The sequence below is a fragment of the Anolis carolinensis genome, chromosome 1 (genome assembly GCF_035594765.1).
Source record: "Anolis carolinensis isolate JA03-04 chromosome 1, rAnoCar3.1.pri, whole genome shotgun sequence".
Taxonomy (NCBI): domain Eukaryota; kingdom Metazoa; phylum Chordata; class Lepidosauria; order Squamata; family Dactyloidae; genus Anolis; species Anolis carolinensis.
This window is the reverse complement of record NC_085841.1, coordinates 284,662,431-284,680,160: the sequence shown is the minus strand read 5'-3', so window position 1 is coordinate 284,680,160 and position 17,730 is coordinate 284,662,431. Positions and strand designations below refer to the sequence as shown.

At 41.1% G+C, this 17,730-nt stretch overlaps 1 protein-coding gene across 2 annotated transcripts in view; it reads left to right on the top strand.

Moving 5' to 3' along the window:
• The first annotated feature begins 15,793 nt into the window (after positions 1-15,793).
• Positions 15,794-17,730, top strand: part of ano3 (anoctamin 3) — a 332,479-nt gene continuing 330,542 nt past the window's right edge. The window contains exon 1 of one of the 2 annotated variants that reach the window (XM_062981001.1): positions 15,794-15,998. In XM_062981001.1, coding sequence (XP_062837071.1) covers positions 15,845-15,998 — 154 coding nt within the window. In that variant the 5' untranslated portion in view covers positions 15,794-15,844. The remainder of the gene's footprint in view (positions 15,999-17,730) is intronic. The other variant, XM_016995634.2, reaches the window with a different exon arrangement.

The following is a 17,730-nucleotide window of genomic DNA, read 5'->3' as shown; positions in this document are numbered from 1 at the left end:
AATAATAATAATAATAATAATAATAATAATAATAATAATAATAAGGGTTGTAAGAGAAGAGACCCCTTGGATTATTTAGCCCAACCCCCTTCTGCCCTTGTGCCGTGGGGGCCGGATAAATGGCTTTGATGGGCCGCATCCGGCCCCCGGGCCTTAGTTTGGGGACCCCTGCTCTAGACTATACCACTTCCTTATAACCCTGTTCGCTATGGTTTTGTTTTATGTTTCTCTCACCCCGAGTTTTAACTTAATGTTCATGTGGACCGCCCTTGCTCTCATTGTCCCCTTGATTTGTACTGTAATTGGATATTATTATTTATTGTATCGCTTATTGTGTAGTGATGTGTTGTTTTTATATGCTGTTTATATTGTATTGCTTTGGGCATGGCCCCATGTAAGCCGCCCCGAATCCCCGTTGGGGAGATGGTGGCGGGGTATAAATAAAGTTTATTATTATTATTATTATTATTATTATTATTATCCGATCAGTAAAAGTCCTCCTTATCATGAGTGATGACATTGTGTAAAATAACTGACCTGCCACTGCGGGTCAAAGAGGAATGAATAACTCTATTAACTCTTTTTCTTGCTCTCTCATGTTTCCACACGTCTCCCCCACTGGGCCACTTTAAACATGGGATTATTGCTGACCAAATAATATGGGTATGGGGCCAAATACCCCATATCCACTTGAAATCTTCCCTAGCCTGAAAAAACAAAGCCCTGCCCTGGAGCAGGCCTAGGTCATTTCCGCCCAGGTGAATGACCAAGCCCTTGGGAGGAGGCCCGCTCCCAGTTCCAAACAGCAGGGGAATCAAACAGTCCCACCTCAAACCTCTTCTACCCTTCCACTTGATGATAGTGGTAGAGGCGAGGCCAAATGTTGGCCATAGGGAGTACGGCGTGCCTGGCATTCTGCACAGTGGACGTAGCAGTGGCTGCAAATCAGGACCCTCCATCTATGTGCCAACAAAGCTGAATCAGATAGTAAAGAACATGTAACTGGAACGAAGGGGAGCGAACGTACCCCTCCCACAAAACTTAATCTAAACCACTTTACTGCCCAACTAGGCTGCAGTGGAGGCGTTCCAACGCGATGAAACGATAACTACAATGAAGAGGAGTGGACATACCCCTTGTATGCACCCGAGCTCCACCTCCCAATAGACTTAATCCTTTCAGCTGCATAACCCAGCTGGGATGCAGTGGATGCAGCTCCAATGTGAAAAGAAAGTGTTCCGAATTTCAGGTGGGCCAAACTCGAGATCTTCAAGGCCTTGGTGGTAATTGACCAGAATTGGTACTTTGACAATGGGGAGCCATCCTGGTGGCAGAAAAGGAACCCCGGGGTAGTACCTCTAACTGTTAAAAATGCTGAGATAGCTTCAACGGGGCAAAGGTCCTTGTCGCTGCACATGGTCAATTTGACAATTGCTCCTCTGCCCCTTTGATCTGTCTTGGATGATCTAATACGTAATTGTACATTCCCAGGAGTCAGCGTAACATCTGAAAAAAGGAGGGCCCTTTGTGTGTTATCGATTTTGGACATGGCCACCAATTCACTCACCCTAAGTGCCCCAAAAAAGGCCACCAGAGCTTCAGCATGAAACAAAATTTTCTCATAAGCTGAACTACAAATTTGGGGCCAAATTTGCTTTAAACCTTTTAAAATGTCAGGTGTCATAGGTTCCCTATTGTCCCGTGGTTATCCGCATTCCCTTGACCATCTGGCCATTACCTTGTGAAGTTGAAAATCATTGGCACTGTCAGTAAAGCCTTGAGCTGGGAGGTGGAGGGCGCTTTGCCGGTGCCTTTTTTGCTGGGCCTTTGCCCTTTGATCCTCCAACATTCTTCTTTGGAGTCATCCTGCAAGAAATGGAATGACCAAGAGGTTAGTCATGAGGGAATTAGCATGGGCCAACATTGACCAGTGGGAGGCTGGGCTCTCAGCTTGCTGAATCTTTGGGTCAGATAGTAACCATTACTTGACTCCAACACTCCTGTTAATGGGATCACAAGTGACGCCAATCAGCTAACTATTGGAAAACCCCATAACAAACATGAAAATGCAGCTAACCCCAACCTGTCTCAAAAGGCCTTAGTAACAATGTAGGCCTGAAGGGATTGGCCACCAACTGCGCCTCGCTAGGGTTCCTGTCGACTGGATGGCAAAAGGCAAGCCAGTGCCCCCATCTATTAACATAAAGACAAGATGGCCACCACCTAATAAAAGGCTGCCTAGGCCACACCCGCAAAATGGCCACTGGTCATGTGGACAAGATAGCCACCAGCAAGAAGTCAAGATGACCGCCACCATGTGTAAAGGTGGCTACTGGCCATGCGGCCAAAATGGCTGCTATGAAATCCACACTACCCGGCCTGCCTAAAACAAGTTCAGAGACATTTCTGTTGGTGGTTTGATTTACAAGGCACATCAGTCGTATTCTCCGAGGCCTATCACAGATAAATGACAACTCATTTTAAAATTGAGTTGCTTAGCCAGATGGGTCTTTACTGACCTTCACTCCTGATTAAAGAATGATTAGATCAAAATTACAGAACTGGCATAGGAATGCAAGGGAGTGTGCAGCACCCTAAACAGGCGCGGGAGCGTCCCCTGCTGCCCCGCGGCCCAGCAAAGGCCAGGCAGGGCCGCGGGTAAAGGAATGAAGTGCGCAGCCCGCAAACGAAGACTCTGATGCCTCCCCCCCCCCCGGTACAGCCAGGCCCAGCATGGCCGCAGGGACACAAAGGGATGTGCGGCGCTTGGGCAAGGGTGCCGGAGCAACCCCCACCATCCCGCAATCCGGCCCAACAAGGTGGGACCATGGGAAGGAAAAGGTCAGGCCCAATGGTGCAGCTGCCCACCCCTCCCATCCAAGCGGCCCAACCTCTTGGGCCCTCCACCCAACCCAGGTAAGTTAGGATCCAAGGAGGGGAGTGGGGGGGGGGAAGAGGGAGGGCACCTTTCCCCCCAGCAAGGGCTCCACATGGGGGCCTAGGCCAAGGCCCAGGCCAGCCCACTAGCCCTGCCCGACCGACCTTGCTGGAGATGTTCCTCCTCTGAAGTTTGAACTCAGAATGAGTGTGAGGGAGCTGGCTGATCCCAGCTAAGCCACGCCTCCTCACGTGGCCCCCAATAGGAGCCATGCATCTCTGTTCAGGGGAGGGGGCAAATTGCTCTCCTCCCCCAGCTTTGCTGGAGGAGCAAAGCCCCAAATGTTATGGTAGTGAAGAGAATAAGTGTGCTTGTTATATTCAAGCAAAGGGGACCAGTCCCCACTTTAATCAATGTTCAGAGCTCTTGGGATGTATGTATATCCAAATATAGGAATTCCAAATCGAAAAACCAAACGACTTCTCATCCTAAGCATTTTGGATAAGGGAAACTCAACCTCTGATATTAAAAAAAAGCATATATATGTACATTTAAAGTACATTAAATCCCAAAGGCACTAATATAAAGATGTGTCTTGACTTGGCCCTGGGATAAAAATAGTGGTGGCACTAATCAGACTTCCAAGTGAGCTGGAAGACACCCAACGATATCTAATTGAGGCTGGCCACATTTCATAATTAAAATGCAATCAATATGAATTCTCTCTCCTTTTGTTCTCCCATAACACATTGCCCAACTGGTGAGGCACAGAAGAGCATCACTGATTAATAGAGATGCATTGTTGAGATGGAATCCAAACCTAGCACCATTTGTTCTAAGAATTAATTAAGGAGCTCTCAAACAAATACTTCAATTTATTCTATAGAAGTACATGGAGCTATTAAGTTCATGGACCTACTAAGTCAAGTCCTACTTTTCTGCCTTATCTCTATTCAAACAGGCTGCACATCTACTATAATCCTATCTGTTTCCCACCCCAGTATCTTCCTTTAGCATTTTCATTCTTTTCTTCCCTGTATCTATGCACTTGTTTTAAAAATAAAAAGTTGTTCTAAGAAATGTATGTTCCCATTTAACAACAATAGAAAACACAAACATTGTTGGCAGCCATCTGATGAACAGAAATGATGCAGAATTCTGGGAGAAAAGAAGAGGCAGTGGACTCTTAAAAGAAATACATGGTTTCCATTCTGTCAGCTGTAACATGATAAATCAATATATCTACTTTAACTGAGCCTAAAGCTTGCATTTCAGTCATAAGTCCCCCCCAGATATCAGGTCCAGAATCATAGACATTGGCCAGGATCCAATGGTGTACTTCCGCAGGATACCACCAGAATTAAAATCCTCTTCTATCCTGCATCACTCTGTACTCTAAAAATCTGCTGAAACAGATTTTTCAACATTAGCCATTTATTGTTTGTCACCATTGTCTTCACTATCTATATCAAGACAATCACCCCTGTAGGTCAGATCTCTGCCTTTCCAGTTTATCAGTGGGTGCACCATTGGTATACTCCCACCAAGTATACCAAGAATGGATGATGCATAGGTCATAATTTGAACTGATGTGTTTATTTTTGTACAGGGGTTTGGAGGGATAAACCATCATTTTTGTGGGTGATTTCAAGCCATCTATGAGAATTTTTAGGTGAATAATCACCCCCAAACTGACTTACATATATCAAAAGAGCACTGGAAATGTTGGGGAGTCTCTGAGGGTTTTTTTGGGGGGGGTGTTAAAAAGTGGAGCTACACTTTCTTGGTTTCTGCCAAATATGATGTTTTCATGCAACTTGACTGTCATCTACTTTTTGCCCTTGGTCGACCTTTCTATGCATTACATTCATTTCCAACAAAATTATAACATGTAGTGTCATAGACAGAACGCCACCAAATAGAGTACAACACAGTTTATTGAGGTTACAGGACTAGGCAAACACTTGTCTTCAGTGTGAAAAGTAACAGAAACAGCTCCGTTTGAATTAAAACGGTTCGAAAGAATAAACCGGATTAAACAGGAGTTTAATCCGGATTAAATCAAAAGTGCTTACTTCAGCCTGGCAATTTAAACAAACAAAAGTTGGTAAACAGAGGTCAAAATGAACACAAAAAACTGGCAGCAGATTCCTCTCTGCTACCCAAAAGCTACAGATGAGTAACTCAGGCTGTTTACTCCTCCGTGCAACGAACGAAATCCGGGTCCAGGCACATCAATCAGGGTGACGGCGGTCAGCAGGGTCCCAATCCGGTCCAAGGTCGAAAGCCAAGTGCAGACGTCTAAAGTTCCACGAGTTCCACCGATAGCCACAGAAGGGATAGTCCAAGGTCGTAGTCAGTCAGTCAGTCCAGTGTCAATCCAGAATAGGTAATTAATGTCCGTCAAAAAGACGACGGAGGTCCAAGCTATCAAGATTAAACACAAGTTGCACAGAAAAACCCCATACAGTTCCTCCCGCCGTCTATGCCCAGTGTCCTTGGTAACTTACGTATCCAGCAACGAATCACACCCGTCTTCAGGAAGTTCCCCAACAAGAGCCCAAGCGTTCGTCCAGATTACCTTGCCCAACGCAATTAGCCATTGATCCTAAACCCCATTTTATCCCAGTTCATAACTCCTCATCGCTGTCAGCTGCTATCCTAATTCCAGGTGCCTCATCATCATCATTCTCATCAGAGCTAAAACACCTTTGACTACGCCCCACAGCATCCCCAGCTGTGGATCCCGCTCCATCCCTCCAACCCGTCCATGGGTCTGATCCTGCAACCCGCCAATCGCCTCCCATGCTATCATTGCCGGTGACACCCAAATCCTCCCTCACACGAGTCCACTCCATGTCATCCTCCTCTGAGCTAACCATCTCTTCCTCCATTCCCTCGGTAAAACCCTCAAATGAGTCTTCATCTGTTGGTTCTGCAAATAAGTCCCGGAGCCGTTTCCTTTCACGCTCCTCAAAAGAGTCTGACTCTCGAGGAGTCTTACGACCCCGTCTCCTAGTACCGGAGCCAGAAGGCTCAACCATAACATGTAGCTGTCACTTTCTTATCACCAACAGCCGATTGCTTTAGATGGATTTTTATGAACAACAAAATAATCCCTTTAATGCAAGCTGAATGTGTATTTTCCTTTTCCTATTTAGAAGATAGCTGTTGTGTAGTCCTTAAATTATAGAATGTCTATGTAAAATGTTAACTCATTGTAGCTATAAAAGATTTTCTAATTGATAAAAAATATTCCCATTATATTTGAATATTCAACCCATTGCTGAGCAGATGATAAGCATTAAAGAAAATCTATAGTTGGAATCCTATTGAGGAACTATGAACATTTAAGCATTCTGGTTATACTGTTACACAGTGAATTCTGTTTCCCAATTCACTGGGTAGCAGTCACTGAAATTGATTTGGGTCTTTTACCCTGTTGATTCCATGACCTTCTATGAACAATATCCAATATGATATACAGAAGGATGTTCCTCATCAGAATTTTCCCTCATCCTTGCACAAGGAGTGGGGTGGGGGTGGTGGGGGAGGTCATATACCAAATGCTTTCCTATTGATCATAAAGGCATCTGGTTGGTGGGTGAGAGATTGATGTACTTTCACTTTCACTTTGTGTCCCCAAAACTAGGGGCTATAACGGAATGGTAACTACAAAACAATAGGTATTTTTCCATCTTCTGTGAATATTTTTAATTAGTCATTTCCATTCCAAAGGGTATGGTAGGGAATATCTCTCTCTTCAATATAGAGGATACATGGATCTTTCAAAACTTTAGTATCTCAAATAATGAGTGTTATGGCAACAGAGACTAAAAAGTCGATGTTTTCCCCCTTGCTCTCTATACCATTTTCCTCTCCCTCATCAATTTACTAGAGATCTGATAAGATTTAATTTACTAACACTAATACGTGTACCCTACCTTTTCCCTTTTATTATCTTCTATTAAACCTATTAATCTTCTTAAACCGTCATATTTTTTTCTGTCTTGTTCCATATGTCTTGCCTCTTTTTTCTCCTTAAAAGTTCTTCTTGGTTGTTCCTGATAAATTATTTCTTTTAACTCTTGTTCAGTTTTGTTTATTGCCAACCTATGGGCTAACACAGAAATGTTATGTAAATGTATTATACTCCATTCTAGATATCACATGTATATGAGGATGGAATGAAAAGAGATGTACTCTAGGAGTGAAACTAAAAATTAAAGAGATCATGCATCCAGTATCTGCTTGCAGGGGTGGACTGAACAGTTTTAAGAAATCCCAGTCCAGATCAGAGTTTTAGCATACTTTTCTTAAGGGATGGAACAATAGCGGTTTATTTATTTATCATGTCAGAAGCAAGATGAGGGTACAGTAGTAATGTATTTAAAAACACCAAGTTAAAAACTTGGCATTATACTAAATGTCCTTTGCCCAGTAGTTAGCCACTTGGAGTGCCTCTGGTGTTGCTACAAGAACGTTCTCCATTGTGCCTGTGGCAGGGCTCAGACTGCATTGTAATAGGTGCTCTGTAGTTTGCTCTTCTCCAAACTCGCATGTCGTGGACTCCACTTTGTGGCCCCATTTCTTAAAATTGTCTCTGCATCTTGTGGTGCCAGAGCACAGTCTGTTCAGTGCCTTCCAAGTCACCCAGTCTTCTGTGTGCCCAGGAGGGAGTCTGTCATTCAGTATCAGACATGGCTTGAGGTTCTGAGTTTTAGCCTGCCACTTTTGGACTCTCGCTTGCTGAGGTGTTCCTGCAAGTATCTCTGTAGATGTTAGAAAATTAGTCAAGCAGTGCTTCTTGTAAGTCTTGTAAGTCAGGGTAACTCCCAAGTTTTTTTTGGTGTGCTGCAATGCTCCAATGGGATTCCTTCCCAGGTAATCCTCAGAGCTCGAGATGCTTGTCTGTTCTTAAGGTGTGTTTAAGATGGATTAGGAATCGGCTGGTTTTCCCTGTAATAGACAGTAAAAGCACCTAAAGCTTCGGAGAACTTCTGTTCAACCACTTCAAAGCAATGGCTGATCATTTATGTAAATGTTAAACATTGATGGAGCATGCACGCTCCCCTGGGGCAGGCCGTTCTTCAGTTTTTCTATCTGCTTTTATGGCCCTGGAACTCAACAAAAAGCTCCTGTTTTGTTGTAGATTTCCTATGAAGTGGGTGAGGTGATAATCCTTTGTGATATTATATGTTTTTCTCAGGAGAAGGCAATGATTTACAGTGCCATAAGCTGCTGACAGGTCTATGAAGACCGTTCCTGTAATCTGGTGCCTTTCAAAACCATCTTCTGTGTGCTGAGTCAAGTTCAACACTTGTGATGTGCAGCTTTTGCCTTTCGTGAAGCCAGCTTGCTGTGGAATCATACATGGGTCTATTTTTTCCATAACTCTATGGAAAATAAGTATCTCCAGAACTTTGTAAAGATGGCACAACAAGGAGATTGGTCTATAGCTTTTTGGATCATGATGGTCTTTGCTTGGTTTCAAGATGTTCATCACTTCAGCAGCTATCACCTTGCTTTTGGGACAAGGTTCTTAATTTGTTCCATCTGTAGATTATCCAGACCAGCTGCTTTGCCATTTTTACATTTATTGAGAACCATGTCCAATTCAGTAGATGTAAAGCAACTTGCAACAGTAGTGGTGACAAAGCATCCTTTTGACAGATCTCCTTGGGTCTGCTATAGGTTCTTCAAAGTCTTCCATTGAAATGTCATTTTCTACACCTGGGTTAGACAAAACTCAGACTTGTTGAAACAGGGCACATAGTATTCTTTACCATTGGCTATACAAGGGCCAGTGTAGTCTCATATTGTATGATATTTCCTCTGAACAAAAAGCTGAATTGTTGGGTAAAATGGCATAGTCATCGCAATATTCAAAGTATGCTGCTCAGTCATTTAGTCATCTCCCTGTCGGCCATCACCACCCCCAGTTCCTTCAAGGTCAACCCAGTCACTTCAAGGATACCGTCCCTCCATCTTGCCCTTGGTCAGCCTCTCTTCCTTTTTCCTTCCATTTTCCCCAGCATCGTGATCTTTTCCAAGCTTTCCTGTCTCCTCATGATGTGGCCAAAATACTTTGCTTCTAATATCCTTCCCTCCAGTGAGCAGCCGGGCATTATTTCCTGGAGGATGGACTGGTTGGATCTTCTTGCAGTCCAAGGCACTCTCAGGATTTTCCTCCAGCACCAGAGTTCAAAAGCGTCTATCTTCCTTTGCTCAGCCTTCCTTATGGTCCAGCTCTTGCATCCATAGGTTACTATGGGGAATACCATTGCTTTGATTATGTGGACCTTCGTTGCCAGTGTGATGTCTCTGCTCTTCACTATTTATTTATTTATTTATTTACATCACTTTTACCCCGCCTTTCTCTCCGAGGAGACTCAAAGCGGCTTACAGTAAATGGCAAAAATGCAATGCCTAAAAACAATATAAAAACAACAATTCATATAAAAAAATCTACAAAACAACAGTTAATATAAAACAGATACCATTACAAAATAAAATCACATTATATAAAATTTTAAGAATGTCCAAGGTTGGCCATTGCTCTCCTCCCAAGAAGTAAACGTCTTCTGATTTCCTGACTGCAATCTGCAGTGATCTTCACGCCTAGAAATATAAAGTCTGTCACTGCCTCCACGTTTTCTCCCTCTATTTGCCAGTTATCAATAGGTGTAGTTACCATGATCTTGGTTTTCTTGATGTTTAACTGCAACCCAGCTTTTGCACTTCAAAGTATACATATTTACAAAGAACCTGCTTCTATCTAGCACATACCAAAACTAAGTTGTTGCCAGTAAATTTTTATGTTGTATAAATCTAGATTCTTTTGCATTGGACTGAAGATAAGATTTACATTTGCCACTGAAGAAGACTGTTAGCTGACATTAACCTGGCTTCTGTTTCAGTAATTGATAGCACACAAAACTTACAAATATAATTTAAAAATAGATTTCAAAGCAGTTAAAAGCATGACCATTAACAAGAAAGCAAGACATAACAATACAGTACATTCTGAAAGGGTTTGGACTCCATCTGCACTGACCATTTCATGCAGTTTGAAGCTAGCTTGAAACTGCAATAGCCAGGCAACAAATGTCCACAAATGTGCAGGAAAGAAAGCCCTTAATGTGCATTAGTGTTCTGTGGTATATGTAATCATCATTTGGACCTCTAACTGATCTAAGATTTCCTATGTAATTATCTGCATAGCAAAACCACTTTCTTCAATATTGTTTTAAAACTGTATTAACCATCAGTGTAGATATGCTCTCTGTGTCCTAATCGACCAGCCCTTAAATGGCTGCCAAAAAACCCCCAAAAAAAGTCTTCACCTGCCTACAGAATGATTTTTTTTCCATGTCAGGAGTGACTTCAGAAACTGCAGGTTACTTTTGGTGTGAGAGAATTGGCCGTCTGTAAGGACGTTGCCCAGGGGATGCCCAGATGTTTCGATGTTTTTACCATCCTTGTGGGAGGCTTCCCTCATGTCTCTGCATGGAGCTGGAGCTGATAGCGGGAGCTCATCCACGCTTTCCTCGGTTTGGATTTGAACTGTCAGTCTTCAGGTCGGCAATCCAGCCTTCAAGTCATCAGCCCTGCCTGTGCAAGTATATAACCCACTGCGCCATGGGGGGCTCCTACAGAAGGATAGCAGGGAGGGAACTAGTCTATCTGTTCAGAAAGTTCAAGAACCTAGGAGGAAAACTGATCCCAATTCTGTTTTCTCATCAGTTATACTTGCGAGCGTTGTGTGGGTCTCCCTATACGATGCCACAACGCAGCCAAGTTCATATGGGTGAATATAGGTCTTCTAACAACTTGAACCTGGTCATAGAGGATACAAATTAAAAAACCCATAGCACTTTGGTTTCCTTATTGCTGTTTTAGTTTGAACTTAAAGAGAAAAATAATAGCCATTATAGATCTGTATAATGTCCAAGGAAGGGATGAAATTTATCTATAATCTCATTATGCCATTGCCAAATACATTTGCACAGTTGATGTTATTAAATATTTATACTGTACTGCTCATGTCCAGCATATCTCATGCTCCTTATCTTATTCATCTCCTCTGAGACAGATCATTACTTTACCAGTTTTACAAAGATGTTCACGACAGACTAAGAGAACAAGATGACTTCCTCAAGGCCTCCTGAAGAAAGCTCTTGTCAGAAGTGGAAATTAAACCTAGGCCTTCCATGTCCTGGTTTCTCCCTGTTGCCCAGCAATAAAGATGAAGGCTAGTCTGCACTCAAGCTCTCTCAGGGCAAGAACACTGACAAAAGAGGGCAATATCTTTCCCGGTAATCATTAAAATCATGCCATAGTTGCAGTTTAATATTTCTGGGGCAGGCTTACTTTTTAAACAAAAATTAAAAAATACATACACTGACAAAGGCAATATTCGATTTGCACACAACTGGAAGTAGGTGAACTCACTGCCCAGGAAAGTCATTTTATTATGATTAAGAAGAAGCAGGCATTTCTGAAATGGGGAGATAAAAAATGTTATTCAAAGAAGGTCTGGGTCTTTTTTGTTATTTTCAGTGATAATTTGCAGCATTAATTGGTTTGGGAAGGAAGATGGTTTGGTCCCATTCGTCATCCTGTTTTCAAAACTCATTATGACCATTAAGTGGAAGAAAGCAAAACTGACAAATGTATCTGTCACCCACTATTCTGTAACTTCACCCTAATATTCACAGATCTTTCAGTATAAATTTTAGAATATTAAAACAGGACATACCTTATCTTACTTTGCCTGTGGGCTGTAAGGACTAGGTCAAACGCACCTGTGTTTCATCCATTTCAGAAAAATTGATTCATCTATGAGTTGTCCATTCCAGAAAATATGCAGCATATTAATATGTTCATTCTTAGTTCTCTCCTACTTTTGACAGGCACCAACATCTCTTTAAACCCTACAGGAAGGTTAAAAGTTATAGGAAGGCTGAGGACAAAGCAGGAATCCTGAAAAATCATGTGGGGGTAATTTGAATGAGGTCTGGCCAACGAAATTATTTCACTTGCCCTTTGTAAAACTCAATTTAGGAGAATGAACATGTTTACAATTTTAAGGCAACTACCAGATATAAGAAGGGGCGGGAAACTCAACTTTATCATTTTTTCCCATGAGAATAGTATTGGGTGTCACTCATTGTTCACTGGGGTCAGGTAAAGGCATCTGTTTCAACAGGACAGCAGAACTGATATCTCTTAGTAGTTCTAGTTAAGAATTGTAAAACAACTTATTATCTACAAATGAGCAGAGCACTGAGCTGTTTCATACTGGCATTGGCCTTCTGTGTTTTTGTGTACACATGCATGCACACCATTACATCCCAGGTATTGGCAGCTGTAAGCTGAATGTCTACTATACATAAGTAGACCTCTCTTCTGCAGAACTTTGCACTGTATGAATGCTAAGTGGTATTCAGCCTAAATAAAAAGCATTCATACAGTGCAAAGTGGCAGCACTATGTAGTACTCTACAGGCCAATGGATACTCCATCACAGACATCAGACGAGCTGTAAGGCCAAGAATAAGCCATGAGGGTAAAGACAAAGATCCACCCAGAGAAAAAGTGTTCTTACCATACATCAAGGGAACCACTGACCGCATAGGAAAGCTGACGAAGAAACACAATCTACACACTATCTATAGACCTACTAAGAAAATCCAACAAATGTTACATTCAATAAAGGACAAGAGGGATCCTCTCACCTCTGCAGGAATCTACCATATACCATGAAGCTGTGGGTGAGTCTACTACATAGGGACCACCCAACGCAGTGCCCAAACACGAATCAAGGAACATGAAAGCTACTGCAGACTAACTCAGCCAGAGAAGTCAGCCATAGCAGGGCACTTGATGAACCAACCTGGACAAGTATGTTATTTGAGAACACAGAAATGCTGGACCACTCTAACAACTATGATGTCAGACTACACAGAGAAGCCATTGAAATCCACAAGTATGTGGACAATTTCAACAGAAAGGAGGAACCCATGAAAATGAACAAAATCTGGCTACCAGTATTAAAAAACTCTAAAATCAGAACAGTAAATAAGGAACAACACTCTGAAAACAGAGGAATTCCAGACATCGGTCAATCAGAGGCAGCTGACACCTCTGAACAAAGGATTCCTCCAGGCAGGAAGAAACAAGGACATGAAGTTTGCAAGACCATTAATGCTAATCAAGGTGATTAATTACAACATTCACACTGGACTCCAACAGACAAGAGTTCTTTCTCCCACCCTGGACCTTCCACAGATATATAAACCTCCCTTGCTTAGTTTGCAGCAGAGCCGGTCCAACAATGAGGCGAATTAAGCGGTCGCTTGGGGGGCAAAACATACGGGGGCGCAGTCAAGACTGCTTTTTCTGTTGATTTGTTGTAAAACATGATGTTTTGGTGCATAATTTGTAAAATCTTAATGTAATTTGATGTTTAATAGGCTTTTCCTTAATCCCTCCTTATTATCCAACATTTTCACTTATCCAACGCTTTTATTTTTCAGTGATTGGTTTGGGGGGTGGGGGCAAAATTCTGTTCACCTACACTTGAAAAATACCTAGGGCCAGCTCTGGTTTGCAGTATACCTCACAATCTCTGAGGATGCCTGCCCTAGATGTGGACGAAATGTCAGGGGAGAATACTTTTGGAAGATGGCCATACAGCCAGAAAACACACAACAACCCTTTGTGGTTTGCCTTCAACTCGGAGAGCTTGTTCTCTGTCCACAGATCTCTCTATCCATGATCCTAGCAGAAATCACTACAATACAGGCCCAGGCCCAGTACTATTTTTGTTTGTAAACTATTTTCATATGTTCGAAAACGACCATGCTGTTTTCCTCTATCTGTACCCCTTCTTCACTTCCCTTAAGGACAATTGTCTAGTACAGGGTATAGCCAATTAGACTGTAAAGGCTTTGATTTTTTTCCCCTGTACAGTGAAATACCATGGAGTGGGCTCATCCATGAGGTCACGTAGAGTTGGAAGCGACTGAACAAATAAACAACACAGTGAAACAAAGCACAAATCCACATGAGTAGTCAAAGCAAAAATAAAAATAAAAATCATTGGCCTACACTTTTCTTTTTTCTCTTGGAAATGTGGTTATGTTTTATTTTGCTTTTTGATTTACTTTTACAGGATCACAGCAGAAAGTAGCATTGCATTTCCCTTTTGAAAAAGGTAAGCATCAGCAATAACTTCAACAATTTCAATGCATGAGAATACTGTGCAATGCCCTCATGTTCCCAGCAGGTGCCTCTCTTAGCACTCTTCATTTGGATTTCAAAACTGGGGTAGGCTTTGAATACAAAGCAGGGAGGGTGAACCAACTTCTTTTGATATGTCTATACTCTGTACATATGGTGAACACATGGAGAAAAGAGAAGAGATACTATGATTATTGTGACGCGTTACTTTAAAAATGAAATACCTTTTCCTTGCTGAGTGAATGGTGGAAGGTACTAGATAAGTTGATAAGTGAATGGCCAATTATTGGTGACTCCGTGTACACAAGACTGAAGTAACTGTGCCCCCATTCCAATATGAAGGTGAACTACTATTTCTGACCAGGATGGTTAGGCAGATGGAACAAGAGACCAATAATATCTGGATATCAAGTTCCTCAGCCCCGACTGAACTTTATGCTTCCTAGGATAGATCCTGGTCTGATCCTATAATATGCTTATATATAGTGGGCCCTTGATATCTGCTGGGATTTACTTCCAGGACTTTTCATGGATAACAAAATCAGTAAATGATCAAATCCCATTATAAACAGTGGGGCAGTAAAATCATATTCCTTTTATAAAATGCTAAATCCAGCATTTGAGTTTTGAATTTTTAAAAATATTTTCAAACCAAGAATGATTGAATCCACTGTACTGTATAGTTATAGTTACTTAAGGTTTATCCAGACTGATTGAAATGTCCTAGATTTTGTTCCTGTTCTTTTATTCTGTGTTAAAATAAACCAATCTGGGAAGCCAGTAGACAAGACTCTGAGCATACCAGGAGCTAAGAGAAAATATTCTGGGATAAGGAAAACATGTGTGCATCTCCAAAATAAAATCAGAGGTGGGATATCAAAATAAAGATTCCCCCTGCCTGAAAGCTTCCTTCCTTTTTGCAAACAGAAACTAAATCTGGGAGTTTTTTATCTTTATAATCAGCTTGGAGGAACTATAGTTGAGATATGTTCTAAGTTCTTTTGAATCTGCACATTTAAAAAAGTGCAAAGGAAAACACATAGAGGATTTCAATTTTTCTTTTTTAAAAGTATACTGCAGTATATGCCACGCCAGCCATACAAATATACTCCATCAAAAATAATAGGAATCTTTATTGCTGGATAGTTGAATCCCATTTCATTGGGAGGTAAGTTTATATTATTTAGCTGTTTCCACTTCCTTTTCATTGCTTTTTTGCAAATATCCCAAGAGTGAAAGTCTGGGACTTCTGGCAAAACTTACTTCCACTTTTTAAGTGCCCTCTGCTAAAATTCACTTGTTTTCATTGGTATTTCCAAGCTCCTCCCAGCTTTACAGATGTGAAATGAAACGTGGCTTAAAACTGCTAAAACAAAAGTTATTAAGAGCAGATCTTAGAAGGAATACAGATGTCTCCACTTATCCTGTTTAATTCTTCAGCAGCCCCACAGAGACAGCTTCACACAAGTGCAGAAGATTTTTTTTTTTGAAGGAATGAGCTTTGTTTTGTTATTTTAAATTTTGGGAGCGAACTCAAAATCTATCATTTCTTATATTGTATCTACTTGACTGGAAATGGTTTTGACTGAACTGAATTTCTCTGACTTCATCAAGGTATATTTTAGTCTCAGATTTGTGTTTTGCTGATAAACTGGATTTTGCTGGTGCTACTTCATCTTCATCAGCACACTGATATCATCTTGAACTAAAGTATATTGCAATGTCAGTTGACAAAATTGAGATGGACATTTTCTCTTCAGAAGAAGTGGATTGCAGGTATGATTCCCAGCCAGATGCTAGTAAGACCAAATTCAGAAGTTCTCATGAGGATTGGTATAAACACGAACTTCATCCTTCAGTATCTTTACCCAGTGGTAAGCCTCCATTTCCATTGATATTTTGGGTGCCAATATATCTAATAGGGGAATGATTTGTACAGTAAAATATGATAACAACTTCCAGTTTGGGCAGCAACATAGAAAAAGACAGATCAGTTCAGTTGGCTGAGATGCTCCATCCAATTGTAGCAGAGTTTAGATGCTAGCAGCTTCTGTTTTGTTAAATGACACTGGGAGAGATTGCAATTCAGAATATTCATCAGTCTAGTACAAATTTCAATTCTAATTTAATTTAATGAGCAATATTTATCTAAAATCTTTTCCATCATGTAAAATGCACACCGTTTATACTGGTAGATACTGTTCCCCATGAGAATGTCCCTATATTCAGATGATAAACATTTATCTTTTATAGCTTGTCTTCATCCATACAATGCACCTATGCTTTAATGAAGTAGTACAGAAAAAGCAGAGCTGTTGGCGTACAAAATATGTGATGCACGCTGTTGGAATTTCATTCATTTTCCAATAGGATGCCAAAATAGCAGGCATTGCTCAAGTTGTCTGTGGAATAAGAAATGTTCTTTGATTTCCTTACAAAATAGTGTGAACAATCAATCCAAATGGGCAATATATGCTTCTCAAATGAGCTGGACTGCAACTCCCATGAATCCCTGACCAAGTTGACTTGGGTAGATAAAATATCAGAACATCTGGGAGGCAATGAGTTTCCCTTCTATGTAATTTAGTCAGATTGCAAAGATATGATTACGTTACCATCAACTTTTGAACAAGTTAGAATATTGGCTCACATTTTAAATGAGCTTAATGCTCTGGCCTCTTCCAGAGCTGGTAGTGATCATAGCTTCCCAGTTTGGATAAAGAAGATGTTATTAGAATTCTCTCACTGACTCAATACTTTGCCATGCTTTCTTTTTCTGGAGTGTGTAGCCTATTGCATGATGTATGTCATATCACAATAATTCGCAGGAGATGTCTGTAACTGACTTAGTTTGCACTTGATGTATAATCACTTGTTACCTCAGGAAATACAAGCAAACTAAGCATACCACATTTGAATGTAAACATGCCTGTCTTTTCATCTAGTGGAATGAAGAACAAACCCAGAGGAATGGTATAAAAATCTAAAGTATGGTTAGTATTTACTTAAGGAAACTATTTGGAAATATTAGATGCAGTTGAAACGAATGACTCTTTGGGTTTAGTGTAGATTTTCACTTACCTTCTCAACTTATTAAATATATTTAGTACAACTATGTGGGTAGAGTGGATACATCACCAAAACAAAGATGCAATATGCAATAAAAGGGTCCAAGACTTTCATGAAATGTGATTTTTATGAGGTAAGAATTTTCTGTTGTCCCCAGTATCCACTGATCTGGTATCCATTGTTTCATTTGTCCCTATTCAACAAAATATGTTTTCTCTAGGCATTGACTAGGCCCTCCAGCACAATGTATGGTACTCTTGGGTCAGAAGTCCTTCATTTCAATAGGGCTTACTATAATCTGTGTTTTCATGTATTATTCACACAAAGTCTGGGAATGTAACCTACAGTGGTACACAGGTGGTACTGTACTTAGGCTAAGGAATGCACCTAGTGAATTCTGAAGATGTTTGTCAGGACACCGGTGAGCATCAGTCTCATTGTACATAACTGTGCATCAGTTCCAATGTGCATCAGTTTGTTGTCAATCAGTATCATTACACATTTGTCACTTTGCTGGCTCTTCTACTAAGTAACTTC